Source organism: Grampus griseus (genome assembly GCF_964374135.1).
Source record: "Grampus griseus genome assembly, chromosome: 15".
In the NCBI taxonomy this organism is placed as follows: domain Eukaryota; kingdom Metazoa; phylum Chordata; class Mammalia; order Artiodactyla; family Delphinidae; genus Grampus; species Grampus griseus.
This window is the reverse complement of record NC_139009.1, coordinates 25,870,268-25,887,299: the sequence shown is the minus strand read 5'-3', so window position 1 is coordinate 25,887,299 and position 17,032 is coordinate 25,870,268. Positions and strand designations below refer to the sequence as shown.

The 17,032-nt window shown below is 40.0% G+C and overlaps 1 protein-coding gene across 4 annotated transcripts in view; it reads right to left on the bottom strand.

Moving 5' to 3' along the window:
- LTBP1 (latent transforming growth factor beta binding protein 1) overlaps window positions 1-17,032 on the bottom strand; it is a gene marked incomplete at its 5' end in the record, with an annotated part of 426,899 nt that overhangs the window by 274,136 nt on the left and 135,731 nt on the right. For all 4 annotated transcript variants that reach the window (XM_082672355.1, XM_082672356.1, XM_082672357.1 and 1 more), the window contains one exon: window positions 5,086-5,255. In XM_082672355.1, the coding sequence (XP_082528481.1) occupies window positions 5,086-5,255 (170 nt within the window). The remainder of the gene's footprint in view (window positions 1-5,085; window positions 5,256-17,032) is intronic.

Here is a 17,032-nt window from a genome sequence, read left to right as displayed (position 1 = left end):
AGAGGAAGGCTCGTGTGTCCAAGGGGCCCGTGCTCTTCAGAGTATGGGAACATGGACTGCGGTCAGGCCAGAACTGGGCTGCAGGGATTTGGGCAGCAAAGTTGCTCAATGGACTCTTTGCTTCCCTCTCAGACCTAAGACCTGCTGAGGAGGGCTATTGTATCTTCAAATGGGGGAGCCAGGAATTCCAGTCAGCCCGTGACTCATGTGGGGGGGGTGAGGGTGGGAGCAGAAGCTGAGTCGACTGGCCTGTTGCAAGGAATGGGAGGGGTCAGCACAGACCACAGGATCCAGGGCTAAGATGTTTCCTGGGGTCCCAGTGCAGGCACGATAAGGTTTTCTTCTGTCAGAAGCGGCCTAATGGGGCTGTGTATGTGCTTCCTGCACCATTATGGGTGTTTACCTAAGCAGAAAGCTTATGTTTAACAAGTTAAGTAAAAATTAAAAGTGGGCTTCTCCTAACTTTTTATAACTGAACAGTATCATATTTTCTCAATGCCAATAATCAATCACTCTCTCATGTCTCTCAGCACATCAAGAGATAAATTAGCAACTCTTTTAAGAGTCTGACTTGTATCAATTTTAGAAACTTTAGAAAGGTAGTATATAAAAGATGGTGTCTGCCTTTCCTAAAATTTAAGATTTTGGCTTTGTTGAATCTGAAGTAAGATTTCAATAGACAACTTTAAAATATAATTAACCTTTTTAAAAGCTAAGTCCACCTTGAGAGGAAAACCACTGGAATTAGCAATGAGAAATCCAATTATAAAAGTTTACATTTCTAAAAATTTCCAAATATTAAACTGAGGTAATAGAAAAAAAAAGTGGAGCAGGTGAATATTCAAATCAGAGATTCTCCAATTTCTTAGCTCTCGGACTCTTTGCATAATGCCGCACATCAGTAGTCTAGGGAGCTTTTCAGCTACATCCTAAAGCTCTCCTTTATAAGGAACTCCACACTCTACCTTAGGAAGCTCTCCATTATTAACCCTGATGATAACAAAATCCTTCCACCATGGACCAAAATAGAAATGTTATTTTCTGGTTTTAATATCATCAAGCACCCCATGGTATTTTCAGCACAACAGCAGATAGTCTGGAATGGATACTTATTACCCTCAAGCAAGATCTTTTTCTAGTGCATTGTGTTGAAATAATCTCTTTAGGTGTGAGAGAGATATTTGGGTCTGCTCCTGAGCAGACACTAAGATAATCTGAACTGACTGTTTTTATAAGATTGCCTTTAAATGTTATCATCATGTCATTTCAACTTCCCTCCCTCTAGGTTAAAAACACTACTAAACCAACCACAACAGAATTTGGTTTACATAGTCAAATCTTTCCTACAAATTACCGAAGGAGGTACTGGATGAAGCAGATCCCCTCTACCCAACACCATTCTTAGCACTTCTGAGAGAACCAGTGCCCTGCATTCCTTGAAATTTTTATAACTACTTTTTTGGAAATAATTTTTAAGTATTTTTGTGTTATTTTTAACATAACAGGGCTTTACCATATTCACACTTTGTGCAACCATGATAACCATTTAATTCCAGAACACTTTCATCAGCCCAAAAGAAACTCCTTACCCATCAATGGTCACACCCCATTCCTGCTCTCCCCAGCCCCCAGCAACCACTAATCTACTATCTGTCTGCATGGATATTACATATAATTTGCCTGTTCTAGACATTTCATATAAAAATGGAATCATATGTGATCTGATTCTTTTGTACCTGGACTCATTCAGTATGCTTTCAAGGTTCATTCACGTTGTGGCATGTATCATATTTCATTCCTTTTTGTGGCTGAACAGCCAATGGCAAGATATACCACGTTTTGTTTATCTACTATCAGTTGATGGGCAGTTTGGTTGTTCTCACTTTTTGGCTATTGTGAATAACACTGCTATGAACATTTGTACATACGTTTTTGTGTACACACGTTTTCACTTCTCTTGAGTATATACTTAGGAGTGGAACTGCTGGGTCATAGAGTAACTCTATGTTTGAGGAACTCATGGTGATTCATGCAATTCAGTCCAGCCGCATGGCCATTAATGGGTCAACCAGTGAAAATGTTATTTCCATCAGTATCAAAAGGCTTTCTATAAACAACCAGGAGTAACATCCATTACTCTCCCCAGCGCTGTGTGGCATGTCACACTAACATTAAAGGAAACCAGACTTATCTAACACAACTGGTTTCCTGGTAGTTCATGCTTTTCTGGCTGCCTCCAAACCAAGTGGAGCTACGTCTGCGAATCATCATGGGGAGGAGGGGGGGTTGCTGGGAACAGCGACACTGAAGAACAGTTGCTTACACACAGGGCCTCTAGAGCATCTTTTGGTTTAATTGTCCTGTTTCAGGCACCAGTCAATCAGGTCCAAAATCTATATATTTTCAGCAGATTGATTTTTTTCAATTGAAGCATGGCTGATTTACAATACTGTGTTAGTTTCAGGTATACAACATACTAATTCAGCATTTTTGCAGATTATATTCCATTATAGGTTATTACAAGACAATGGGTATAATTCCCTGTGTTATACGTATATCCTTGTTGCTTATGTATTTTACATATAGTAGTTTGTATCTATTAAACCCATACCCCTAATTTCCCCCTCCCCTTCTGAGTCTGTTTCGTATATACATTCGTATTATCTTTTAGATTCCACATATAGGTGATATTATACAGCATCTGTCTTTGCCCAGCGTATTTTACTAAGCATAATATTCTCTAGGTCCATCCACATTGCTGCAAATGGCAGTATTTCATTCTTTTTTATGGCTGAGTAATATTCCATTGTTTATATACACACACCACATCTTAATCCAAACACCTGTTGATGGGCACTTGGTTTGCTTCCATATCTTGGCTATTGTAAGTAGTGCTGCACTGAACACTGGGGCACATGTATTTTTTCAAAGTAGTGTTTTCATTTTTTCCAGATACATACCCAAGAGTGGAACTGCTAGATCATATGGAGGAATTGCTAGATCTTATGGTTGCTCTATCTTCACTTTTTTGAGGAACCCCCATACTGTTTTCCACAGTGGTTGCACCAATTTATATTCCCATCCTCAGTGTACAAGGGTTCGCTTTTCTCCACATCCTCTCCGACACTTGTTATTTGTAGACTTTTTGATGATAGCCATTCTGACAGGTGTGAGGTGATACGTCATTGTAGTTTTGATTTGCATTTCTCTTATAGAGATGTTAAGCATCTTTTCATGTGTCTGTTAGCCATCTGTATGTCTTCTTTGTAAAAATGTCTATTCAAGTCTTCTGCCCCTTTCTTGATTGGGTGGTTGTTGTTGTTTTTTTTTTGATACTGAGTTGTATGAGCTGTTTGTATATTTTAAATATTAACCCCTTGTCAGTCGCATCATTTGCAAATATTTTCTTCCATTCCATAGGTTGTCTTTTTAGTAGATTGAGAAACTAAGTCTCTAGATTACCAGTTGGCAAACTATAGCCCATGGGCCAAATCCAGCCAGCTACCTGACTTTTTTTTTTTTTAAACAACCTACTAGCTAAGAGTTCTTACATTTTTAAATGTCTACATTTTAAATAGTTATGTACGTACCTATATGTAACATCCACAATTTGTATCTTGGCTCCCAATGCCTAAAATATTTAATATCTGGTCCTTTAAGAAAATATTTGCAGACCCTTGCTCTAGATGATACTCAGGCAAATTAAACTAGTCTCCAGTCTTAATACCAGAGATTCCCAAACCATCTTTTCCTGACACCTCCAAGAAATTCAGAATTCTTTGATCAGTATGATCATAAGCTTTCAAAAACTCTTCCCATCACATTCTAATTTTGGAGAGCTTCTATAAAATATGATCTATATAAAGCTTCAAGGAAATGTAGTACCTCTTTAGATTTTTAGAGATTAGAAAAATATTACATACTTAGGGATATTTCTAGAGAACAGCTATTAAGCACTGAAAGCAAAGGAGCTTTAAAAACAAGACGATACGTCTATTGTTTTGCAAATAACTTGGAAGCTATCCTTTCTAAAGGGCAAGGAGCTGATCTACACGATTTCTCCATTCTTCCCTCATCATCCCAATAAATCACCTCAGACTATTGCTCTGGGGTCCAGCCTCAAGTCCTGAGCACAATTTTCTTCAAAGATGAAAAGTGGAATGTACATACCTTGTATTAGCTACTCTTTTTGTTAAGTGGCCAATTCCGGGATGTGGAGGTGTTCCCCAGGAATGAAGCCCATACAGACACAGGCTTCTGAAGCGCCAAACAGTAGTAAGAATTCTCTCTCAGCTCTCCGCACTACTCTGGGTGGTGAAAGACAGTCCTTTTCAACCTCACAACTGGCATTCTCTTTCATTACTTATGGCGCAGGCCATCCGTCAACGTGAGACAGAGCAGGAAGCTGCTGGAAGGAGTGCGTGCATCCAGCTCTCCCCTTTGAACGGTCTGCCGCCTCACTGAAGAACGTTTTCTCCAGATGCTGCCAGCAGACACTCTGTAATATTTAACCCACAAATCATCACATTCCCCACCCTCTGAGCTGGGGCTTGTCCTTGAACCTCCCCCCTAGCGAGATATTAACCAAGCTGGCCACTGATACAATAGCTCTTTACAAACTCAGTAAAACCTGCCACACCATGGAACCGATATACTAAAAACATTGCCCTCCTAACATGAAAACATCCACTGTAGGTAAATCTCGGAGGGTAATGCAGGACGCTGCACACATCTCACAAGGAATAAACCCTGGCTAGCTCACTAAGGAAAATATTTTATCAATGTAAACATATCAGCCACACAACTGCACAGAAAATTAGAGCAAGTATATCTTGGAAATGGAGGCATCTTGCAGAAACAGCATTACAGGCAAGTCACTTCAGATCCTGCAATGTCCAGGAAAACTGCCTTTCCTCTGAAGAAGGAAACCATATTGCTGTCTGGTTGTTTCAGGAACCAGTATGGATTTTTAAAAAATGATTCTTGAACTTTATCTACTGTGACACGTTAAAGCCATCTACAGAGCGAAGTGTTTCCAAACCATGATACTGTAACTTAGAAAGATGACTGACAGGACATACTCACACTGAAAAGGTGCTGCCACATGATCGTGTCCAAATCTTAAAGGGAATGAACCTTCAGTAGACTGCTCTCCCGAAATCACCTTCTGAGCTGCGAAGTACTTGGGCTTGAGCACATATTCCTGGGCCTGGCCATGATGAATCATCACATTCTGTGAGGAAAGGGGTGTCACTCTGGAAAGAAACAAAGTAAGGATAAGGAAATTAATAATGGACTTTTAAAGTCAACTAAGAAGGAAAGAATAAGAAATCAGTTAAACTTAGAAAGGAGCATAAAAATTTCATGCAAGGCTAATTTTTTCCTTCAAATACTGTAGTCATGACATATTAAGAAATAATAACACCTTACCCTTGGAAACCTCCAGCATAAAGGAGACTCTGCCTGTCTAGTCAAGAAGCGTAAGGACATACAGGTCGTCAACAGACGGAGTCTATCAAAGCACTGAAAGCACAGCTACCATGAGCCCTCATGCAACACACGCAAGTTATATTTAAGACAAAAACATACATGAACAGGTATGTATATCAGGAAGGTATTAAACCTCTTTGAGCCTCACTTTCCTATTCTGTACCATGGAATATCTACTGCACAGGGCTAAGAAAAAAATTCTTGTAAAAATCTGAACACATAAAAACTGAAAAATATTTTATAATCTTTTGAAATATAAATTATGATGATGGGGAAAAACACACTCATATCATTGTAGTTAACAGTTATTTTAATATTTTATGCTGTATCTCAATGATTAAAACTGTACTATTTAGGTTAAGTGTTTCATAATTACTAGTCTCTAAGAATAATAAGAATAATAACTTATGACAATCTCATAATTTTGTCAATGACACGAGTCAAGACCTCTGAGGACTCCTGAACACGATTACTGTGTTTTCACCCTCCTGGTTGAACCCTTTTCTCTTCTATGACAGTTCTCTACTGCTGCATGTACTGTATACTTTAAAATAAGCCTTCATCAAGATTTAATCACTCCCTCAGGGACAGAACTGAAATCATTCACTAAGCAAGACAAACAATGTAGAATATAAAGAAGATATACCAACTAATCCTGGAAAATGCAAACTTGCTATTAAAATTGTTGGAACAGACCATTTTAGCAGCAAACTGAGCCTCTGGAAGGAAACTTGCCCTCTGCTATAATCTTGAATATCATTGACTGTGACACGTTAAAGCCATCTAAACCGAACAATATTTCCAAACTACCATACTATAACCTGGGTTTTGTGGCACCTTATTAGCATGAGTTTAGCCCAGTCAACCATCTTCCCAAAAGACTGGCCCTAATGAGGGACTATCTGAACAAGAGGAAGAAAAGACACCACGGGTGGCGAGCAAGAAAGATAAATCATCAAGCCACCAAAAACACCCACACAGTGTCTCATCAAAAGCAGTAGCAGAATCTTGAATAAATCCAGCCTATCGGATTCATTCTGGTGGGGATGGATGAGGTATTTTGTGAGACAAGACAACCATTAGAGACAAATAGAAGAGGCTGGGATTAAGGGTGCTTCCCTCTTAGCCAGTCAGTGATCTAAACCTATTACTTTCAACCCTGTAGTCCCAGGAAAGCCTAGGAAAATACATCTTGCGCCTAGATTTTCCCAGACACAATGCCGTGGAAGGGCATTCTCTTTGTCACTGGATGACTGACTTAAGTTACTAAAAGCCTAAAGCTTAACATTGTAAACACTTTTGTTTTGATGATGTAAGTGTTGGTTTGAACTTTAAGTATGTTTGATTGGGATGAAGTAGAAAGTGAAACAGCTGGACACATCTGGTGGTGACTGATAAGAACCACAAGGCTGCTCTGTCAGCCCTGTGGAAAAGGGAAGCCCTCCTTCTCATCTCAGGGGCAACTCGCTCCCCAGCTACACTGTCAACCCCGTCACTATACTACTGGGACCTGCTGAGAGAAGTACAGGCTGACTCCTGTTCAGAAGAGGACAGCCCGGCATTCCAAGAGACCTTGAAGCTGCTACAACTAATTCCTGCTCTGACCACTGCCAGATAAGGGTGACCGCGGGCTCTGCCTTCTAGTTGAGGTCCTCCCTTTCTCTCCCCTCTGAATCACAGAAGTGAGAAGCAGCAAGAAACCGAGCTGAAAGCACGTGTGTGTGTGGGCTCCTTTTCCCTAAACATAACAAAAAGGTAATGAACCTACAAGAGAACTGTACCAGGTCTAGAACTTGAGTAACAAACCTCAGCCATCATTAACTAAAGGAAATGAGTAATAGTACTGGTAATGGTACCCACGTCTTACTATAACTATACTACAAGCGACAAACACATTGCAAATATGAAACTACACAGAGCTGTGCTTCCTCGTCCTCCATCTCCGTCACTTTCCTCCAATTCGATTATGTAAATAAATACATGTGCTCGCAAAGACACACAGACACACACAGATGAACAGACAGGCCACTCTGTCTCGTGGCTTCATGCAGAAGCAAAGCCATAAGAAGTGACACCATGTGGGGCAAGTAGAGGCAACTGTCCACTCACTCATTCCACAAATAGAAATTAAGTGTAATCACCATCCAACTCTCCGTTCCTCACTTCCTCCTTCATGGTTGGCATCTACCTTTTCCTCTAATTTCACCCTTCACAATTATTTCCACTTTGGACCATCTCTCAGCCTTACAAATATATATCCTCTTTAACTCTTCTTTTCCTTCTCTTTTTTTTTTTTTTTTTTTTTTTTGCGGTACGCGGGCCTCTCACTGTTGTGGCCTCTCCCTTTGCGGAGCACAGGCTCCGGACGCGCAGGCTCAGCGGCCATGGCTCACGGGCCCAGCCGCTCCGCGGCATATGGGATCTTCCCGGACCGGGGCACAAACCCGTGTCCCCTGCATCGGCAGGCGGACTCCCAACCACTGCGCCACCAGGGAAGCCCTTTTCCTTCTCTTTTACTCAAGTATATGTAGTGTTTCCTATCTCCCAGGGAAGAAGAAAAAAAATCTCATTCAATTGGGATTTTCTCCTCTCTTCCCCCATCCCTTTACATAAAAAAAAAAAAAAAGGCTTAACAATCGCTAGTGAAAATCAGATCTGTCATAGCATTATAAATAATTTTTTAAGGGAAAACCAAAATGTTTAAAGAAAATTAGATTAAAATGAAAACTACAGGACCCCTGGTTCAAAATGGATTTGGGGGCACCCATATATTTTCCCTTCCAAGGAAGCCCTAAAAGTTATAGGTAAGGAATAAAAAAAGAAAAATCCAGACTTGACATTTGGCTGTTATGCAATAGGACAGCCACACTAGTCATTAAAATATTGAAGTACTCTGTTCTGACAAACATCTACTGTCCCAAGCCCTTAGTGTTCCCCCCTCCCCCACTCCACTGGACTCCCCAGGATATCCACTCAGTCCCATAAGTAAGAATTTCACATTTGACAGAGCTGGAGACCTCAGGGTCTCGGCTCCAGCATCCTTTCTGATGTGTGGCACAGGTACTGACCAAGGATACTAAAAATGTTTCACAAAGCCCATTAACACATACAGGAAAAATGTCAACAAATCTGTAAGAGAGCAGGGCAGACTGAAAAGTGTTGACTGTTGTAGCAGGAAGGAAGCCATACCTAAATATTTTAACTTCTTTTATCTCAATCTACAGTAAGAAGCACATTTTACATGGAGATCCAGTACACATCCATACATATTTTTTTAAATACAGCTAAGTATTACAAAATAGTATATTTATCCTTACTATGCAAAGGACACGAATATTCTCTCCTGTCACTTTTTTAAATGACAGTCTTGAACTACTACATTGATGTCATGACTTCCTGACTCCTAATGGGTCACAAAGTAGCTTAAGGACACTGGTCGAAAAAAATCGCACAGGCACAGAGGAAGCCATCTTCCCAGGAGACCACAGACATGTTCTGGATACTCAAACCAAGTAAAGCACAGGGTGATAATGAGAAGTAGGGCTGAACACTGGTGTCTTCACTAAGAAGGCTACATATGAAGGCAGCTGTTCTCCCTGATTCTAGCAAAGAGAACATCCAAGGGTCAGGCTTCTACCCCCATCAGGGAAAAAATGAGTCTTCTTCTCTAAAAGAATGGAACTATGTGGTACAAACCACAAAACTTACTCCCCCAGAGTAAGGCCCTCTCATTCTGGTGTTTGGAGATCCCCTAGCTTCAAGATTGGTTTCCCATATTTCCCCTAAAAGGAAGGTTGCCAGGCAACCAGGAGACAGGGAGCTCCAGGAGAATGATCCTAGGGAGAAAAGGGGGAGTCATGAGAATGGAAAACATGATTGAGATTTTGGAGAAACTTGACTATATATACTCAATTGACGGAATGGGAAAAGGGAGAATCCATTCCCATTTGATGCTAGAAACACACTCCTTCAGAAAGCACAGAGATGTTGGCTGTGGACACACAGAGGGAGCAACCCAAGCACCCTATACTGGGCTTTGCCTTGAGTGGAACACCCACAGACAATATTGCGAAGGCTGTAACTGCTAGAAACAACCCATGTGACCAACGTAGGTGATATAAATATACATACCTAGCTGGAGGAGGTTGGAAAATTCTGGAAGAGGAAGAGGAGAAGTGAAGGGAAGATGAGGAGAGCCACTGCTCTCATCTTACAAAATGGAGGGTCATGAGAGAACATTCACAACCTTGAAAGATGAGGTTGACCGAAGAGGAAATAGAGGTTTAAATGTGCTGGTGGAGTATGCAGAGACAAACTCTTAATACTAAACAATGATGTTTGAGAGGTAGGGTGGGGAACGAGAGGTGAAATGAATGAGCTGAATCTTCATCTCCTACGGCAAGCAGTTTTTAGACAACACTTAAAGGGAATAAATCTAGAACTGGCAGAGGTCACTACCAGAAGGAGTAATAGGACTTGAGGATTAAATTAAGGGTGGCGGGGAGCAAAAGGAAAAGGAGTCAAGTGATGATGAAGGTTTCCAGCCTGGTTGACTAGAAGAGTATTTTTGGTTCAAGTCCAAGAGGAAAAGTAAAGGCAAGGAGGTGTGCCGAGTTAAGGCAGTCAGATAAAAAGGGCGAGTGTGTGGGGAAGATAATTATGTTAGTTTTAGAGATAGAAATGTGGGGTGGATCTCTGGGGAGCAGATACAGAAAGCCTGAGTTTAGGAACAGTGATGTTCCAAATTCTTCTAAGGCAAAAATGTTTCAGAAAAACTATGGAACCACACAGTCTTGGAGGCTAGTTGCGCTTAAGTGGTGGGGACATAAAGAAAATCAAGAGGAGATAAAAACAAAACGAACATAGATACAGAAACGATAAGTGGAAGAAAGTTTCTAGATGGAAAGGAGAGAGGACCATCTGAAAATTGCTGCAGGAAAGGCAGGGAAACAAGCAATTGGAAAAGGCCACTGGGTTGGGTTGTAGGTCAAAGCCCCCCTCAGCACTGCCACTTTACTAGTGACAGGAGTGGGACTGCATGGGGTGAAACACTTGATGGGTGCTCTACTGGTGACACTCGGAAAAGGAGAGAAGCAGGCCAGAAATCAGGGGTACAGCCAGCCATCTGAAGACTTGAATCTGTATAAACCTCTATCTTTGTAACTAGAAAGGAAACAATTACATAAAACTTCTTTCCTTAAAAGAAGGGATTAGTTACACACTGCTTACACTTCTGCCTTCACAGTGGCAATTTTTGGCACGAGAATGGACTAAATTTTTCCATATCTCTGCTAAATCCATTATTTGACCTGTAGAGCAGGTGGGAGGATCTGGCAACACCCAAGCCCCTTTCCACTTAAGGAAAGGGCTTTGGACCTCACAGAAGGGAGCCTCCAACAGACCATAAAATGTTTCCCACAGAAGGTAGGTCTGACATGATCAAACCCTCTCCCCTATGATTAGGGCACTCAGGTTTATAATCAGGATGAAGAAAAACTGGGAGAGGAAACAGTGTTGCCACAGAGAAGTCACCTCCAGTCTTTCAGGGCCTCTTTCTCTTTACAAAATTCAACTGGTCATATGTGCCCTGGTTGTGTTTCAAGTAGCTTAGAAGCGTGGGTGAATGCGCCTCAAAGAACAGAATGCACCAAAGTAAATAAGAAATGCAAGCTGTGATTTGAGGGAGAAAGGCTCTCTCCTGCAAAGTTCAAGGACAATGTGCAAAGAGACGGACAAAGAAAAACCTCCCTCTAGGAAGAGGTCGCTAGGCAGAGTAACACACACACACACAGAGGTAAGGGGAGACAAGTGTTTGTTTTCAGTAACCCCATTCATAGGAAATTATCTATCCAACCAAAAAAAATAAGGAGGTAAAAGGCTGCTGATGAGGAGACTAAAGGACATCACAGACTTCCAGTAACAGAGTGAGGGCTGGAGCACGCCAGAACAAACACAGAGAAAGTGAAACGAAACAAGCAAACACAGACATGAGAACAGGAAGAAAGTAAAGATTACACTGAAAATATCAACATAGGGATAGACCAGTAAAAAGTCCTACACTGCAAATGAGATGAAAAAGACAAAAAATACTGAAAAAATAAAATTAAGGAAGGTAGATACTGGGGGTTGGGGGGCATGTTGGAAAGACATGGAAATTAAGGGAGCTTTGGTGGTCATCATGAATAAACATGGTAAACTCAACCAAGTGGAACCGATTTTCTTTTACCAGTGGTTCTTAACTGGGGTGATTTGACTCCCAACCAGGGACATTTGGCAATATCTGAAGGCATCTGTAATTATCAGGACTTGGAGGTAAGGCGCTCACATCTAGTGGGTAGAAGCCAGGGATGCTACTAAATATCCTATGACATACAGGACAGTCCTTCATGAGAAAGACTTATCGGGCTAAAAATGTCAACAGTTCTGAGGTTGAGAAACACTTCTGTAACCATGAGCGTTCATCACAAAACAGGTGTCATGAATACCTGAGTAAAGAGCCAATGGCCTCCAGGAGTAGCAATGAAGATGTCCACAGAAATGATGCAACCAGGAACACAGGAATTTAGATTCAACAATAAAGAAATTGATAAAAAAACATACAACTTCCACCTGTGTCTTTTGGCAGTCCCATTAAGGCCACAGGAAGGTGGCCTTGTACTCAAGTTGTTTGGGTGGCTTGGGCGTAAGGAATGCTAGAATATCACTGAAAATGTAATGGGATGGCCAAGAAAATAATCACTTTTATTAGAACTCCTCAAAGGAACAGTATAGAATGTGGTTGGAGAAAACCCTTGGAGATAAACTGCTTAGCATTGGGCTGAGGATGTGCCATAAAGACACGATGCAAAAATAAGATCTGGTCGGTCCCTAACCCGCTTTCTAAGGAAGGTGAGTCCCATCTACTGTATGGCTTTGGTTATGCCAACAAGGTCAGAAGCATTTGGGGCCAGACATGAATTGTCTGGGATAACAAGGGAGAAAGGCTCAGGGCTGCACCAACAATTCTTCACACTACTCTCACGGTCTTCACATTCTCCTCTGAAGACATGTGTCTGACCTCAAGTGCTGGCCTCTCAGAGGCACCCTGTGCCCTGGAATAGCCCTGGTTAGAAGAGTCTTCTGCACCTGACTGCTACATGCGAACATTCAAGGAATTCTCCAACCCTCTAATCCGAAGTTCCTAGGAGGGAGGGGACTATAATAAAAGAGCTGTAATGAAGAAGAGACTCTAAGAAGCACAGTGAGCAAGGCCTCCTCTTGGGAAGTTTAATAATCATAATGCTTGGGAGATTTAAAAAAAAATGAAGTGTAAATCAACTATACTCCAATAAAATTTTTTTTTTAAATGAAGTGGACTGAAATTAAGTGCTTAAAAAATGTAAACGGTCTTAACTCAATGAAAAGTCAAAGACTGTCAGACTGAATAAAAACACCCAGGTGTTGTATATGCTGCTTACAACAATTCCATTTTAAATATAAAGACACAAATAGGTTAAAAACAAAAGGATGAAAAAAGAGGTAACATGTTAACATGAGTCAGATAAAAGCTGCAGTGGTGCTGTTAATAATAAGCAGAGTAGATTTCACAGCAAAAAATATTATCAAGGATAAAAAGCATCATTTCATAAGGATATGGGTCAATTCATCAAGAGGACATAAGAATCCTCAACAGTTGTGAACCTGATAACAGAGCTTCAAAATACATGAAGCGAAAACCTAAAAAAAAAAAGCCATGAGAAGTAGACAAAACTTTGTAGCTGTAACTGCAGGTTTAGTACCTTTCAACTGACAGAACAAGTACACAGAAATCAGTAAGGATACAGAAGACTTGAACAACACTATCAGCTAGCTTAACCCAATTGACATTCACAGAACACTTTGCCCAAGGGCAGAGCACATGTTTCCCAAATGCATACAAGATATTTACCAAGATAGAACACATTCTGGGCCATATAAAAAATTTCAGTAACTTTTAAAGCGTTTGAGTCATACAAATTATGTTCTTTGACCATAACAGAATTAAATTAGAAATCAATAACAGAAGTATCTTTAGAAAATGCTCCAAATACTTGTAAACTAAAAACCAAACTTCAAAATAACCAATGGATCAAAGACAAAATCAAAAGGGAAATAAAAATTATTTTGAACTGAATGAAAATGAAAACACAACCTATTTGTAGGATGCTGCTAAACCACTACACCAAGGAGTAAATTTGTAATGCTAAACACCTATATTAGAAAAGAAAGGTCTCAAATCAATGACCTCGGCTTCCAAATAAAAAAACCAGCAAAAAGGAAAATAAAACCCAAAATAAAAAGAAATGAAGTAAAGACCAGAGCAGAAATATATTAATTTGGGGGGGGGGAGTCAATAAAAGCTGTTTGAGAAGATCAGTAAAACTGAGAAATCTCTGGCTAGACTGATACACAAAAAGAGAAAGAAGACAAGTTATCCATATTAGAAATGAGAGAAGTGACATCACTATAGGTCTAGAAGTTCAAAAGGTCTAATGAAGCAATTTGAAGAAGCCTCCATTAGCCAAAGAATAACTGTGATTGAGTTGAATTATTTGAAATATGTTTAAATGTATCCATTCATTAAAAAAACTAAGTCACCTCTGGAAGATGTTAATCAACTCATTATTTGAAAACTGGTCAATCAACAATTAGCACTACACCCTCATGTGATGGTAAATTTTTTTTTTTTTTTTTTGCAGTACGCAGGCCTCTCACTATTGTGGCCTCTCCCGTTGTGGAGCACAGGCTCCAGACGCGCAGGCCCAGAGGCCATGGCTCACGGGCCCAGCCGCTCCGCGGCATGTGGAATCTTCCCGGACCGGGGCACGAACCCGTGTCCCCTGCATCAGCAGGTGGACTCTCAACCACTGCACCACCAGGGAAGCCCGTGATGGTTAATTTTATGTTTCAACTTGGAGGGTGTTTTTGGATGAGATTAACATTTAACTCGGTGGACTCTGAGTAAGCAGATTGCCCTCCATCATGTGGGTGAACCTCATCTAATGAGTTGAAGGCCTGAATAGAACAAAAAGACACAGCCTCCCTGACTAAGAGGGAACTGTGCAGCAGACTACCTTCTAACATTACCTGCACCATTGGTTAGGTTCTCCTGGATCTCTGCCTGTAGGCTCTACTTCAAATCTGGACTTGCCAGCCTCCATAATCACATGAGCCAACTTCTTAAAATAATCTCATTATATACGGTATATATACATACACACATATGCACACATGCAATTGGTTTTGCTTCTCTGAAAAAGCCCAACATATAACCTGCTACTCTCTCTATACAAACTGAACCTCAAGCAAACAACTGAGGAAAGATGGTTTGGAAAATTTTTCTAGCAGAAAAAGGATAGAATTAAAACACCATATTTGCTACCCCTATTGAAATGTAGTCAATAATCAATAACTGCTAACATCTCAAAAAGAGACAACACATGCCCCATGATGGAAGAGCACACTGCCACTTAGGAAGCAGTCCCATCAGAAAGCAAACCTGAATGTGATCAAGCATCTAGACCTACACACCACTTACAGCAAATTCAACGGGCAGAGTACATGTTAATTTCCCAGCAAAATCTACAGTTCAGTGAAGAGATTTCAAGGAAACAAAAAAAGAGGGAAGAGGGACTCACAGATCAAAATATTTAAGAAACAAAAACTGCCACGATAAATATTTTTTGATCCCCATTTGAACAAATAAGCTGTTAAAAACTTATGAAACATCTAGGGAAATTTATCTGGATTCTTAATGATAAATTTTATTAATTATCTTAGGTGGGATAAAGGTCTTGAGAGTATGTGTTAAGAGCCCTTATCTTTTAGGGATACTGAAATATATGCTAAATATTTACAGATTGACTTCAAAATAATCAGGGGGAAGAAGAGAAGTAGGCAGAGTATAAAAGAACACAGTTGGCTCTGAATTGATAAGGATGGATACTTTGGAGTTTCTCCATACTATTTTCTCTGTTTTTATGTGTCTAAACCATTCTCTAAGAGTTTACAAACTACAAGTATATGAAATTGTTTAAAACCTGTATCAAATGAGATCATCTATTTACAAGTACTTTGAAAAGTAGGGAAAAAAATCAGTAAAACTAGAAGAAAAAAGTTAAAAAGTAGAAAACATTACTTACATGTAAGGTGGCAATATTGCTTAGTATTCACAAAAAGAAAAAGAGAAAACAAATAGCAAGAGAGGAAAAAAGAATGAAAAGACAAAGAAATTCCAGCCATGCACCTTCCCACTTTTCTTCTATTTCTAATTATCAAAGCTACAAGCTACAGACACTGTAAAACTCTTAGAGTAAAACATAGGAAGACCACTCTTTGACATAAATCACAGCAAGATCTTTTTTGACCCACCTCCTAGAGTAATGGAAATAAAAAAAAAGTAAACAAATGGGACTTAATGAAACTTAGAAGCTTTTGCACAGCAAAGGAAACTATAAACAAGACAAAAAGACAACCCTCAGAATGGGAGAAAATAGTTACAAACCAATCAATGAACAAAGGATTAATCTCCAAAATATATAAACAGCTCATGCTCTTTATATATTTGCAGCTCAATATTAAAAGAACAAACAGCCCAATCCAAAAATGGGCAGAAGACCTAAATAGACATTTCTCCAAAGAAGACATACAGATGGCCAAGAAGCACATGAAAAGCTGCACAACATCACTAATTATTAGAGAAATGCAAATCAAAACTACAATGAGGTATCACCTCACACCAGTCAGAATGGCCATCATCAAAAAATCTACAAACAATAAATGCTGGAGAGGGTGTGGAGATAAGGGAACCCTCTTACACTGGTGGTGGGAATGTAAATTGATACAGCCACTATGGAGAACAGTATGGAGGTTCCTTAAAAAACGAAAAATAGAACTACCATGTGACCCAGCAATCCCACTACTGGGCATATACCCTGAGAAAATCATAATTCAAAAAGAGTCATGTACCACAATGTTCATTGCAGCTCTATTTACAATAGCCAGGACATGGAAGCAACCTAAATGCCCACTGACAGACGAATGGATAAAGAAGATGTGGTACATATATACAATGGAATATTACTCAGCCATAAAAAGGAACGAAATTGGGTCATTTGTAGAGACGTGGATGGACCTAGAGACTGTCATACAGAGTGAAGTAAGTCAGAAAGAGAAAAACTAATAACGTATATTAAGGCATATATGTGGAATCTAGAAAAATGGTACAAATGAACTGGTTTGCAAGGCAGAAATAGAGACACAGATGTAGAGAACAAACATATGGACACCAAGGGGGGAAAGCGGGGGTGGGAGGGTAGTGGTGGTGGTGGGATGAATTGGGAGATTGGGATTGACATGTATACACTGATATGTATAAAACAGATAATAAGAACCTACTGTATAAAAATTAATAATAAAATAAAATTTAAAAAAATCTACAAGCTAATGAGGCAGATATCCTATCTGCAAAGGATGAGGTAACTGCTCAAAAGCTCTGAAAAGCACAGATGACTAAACTTATTCA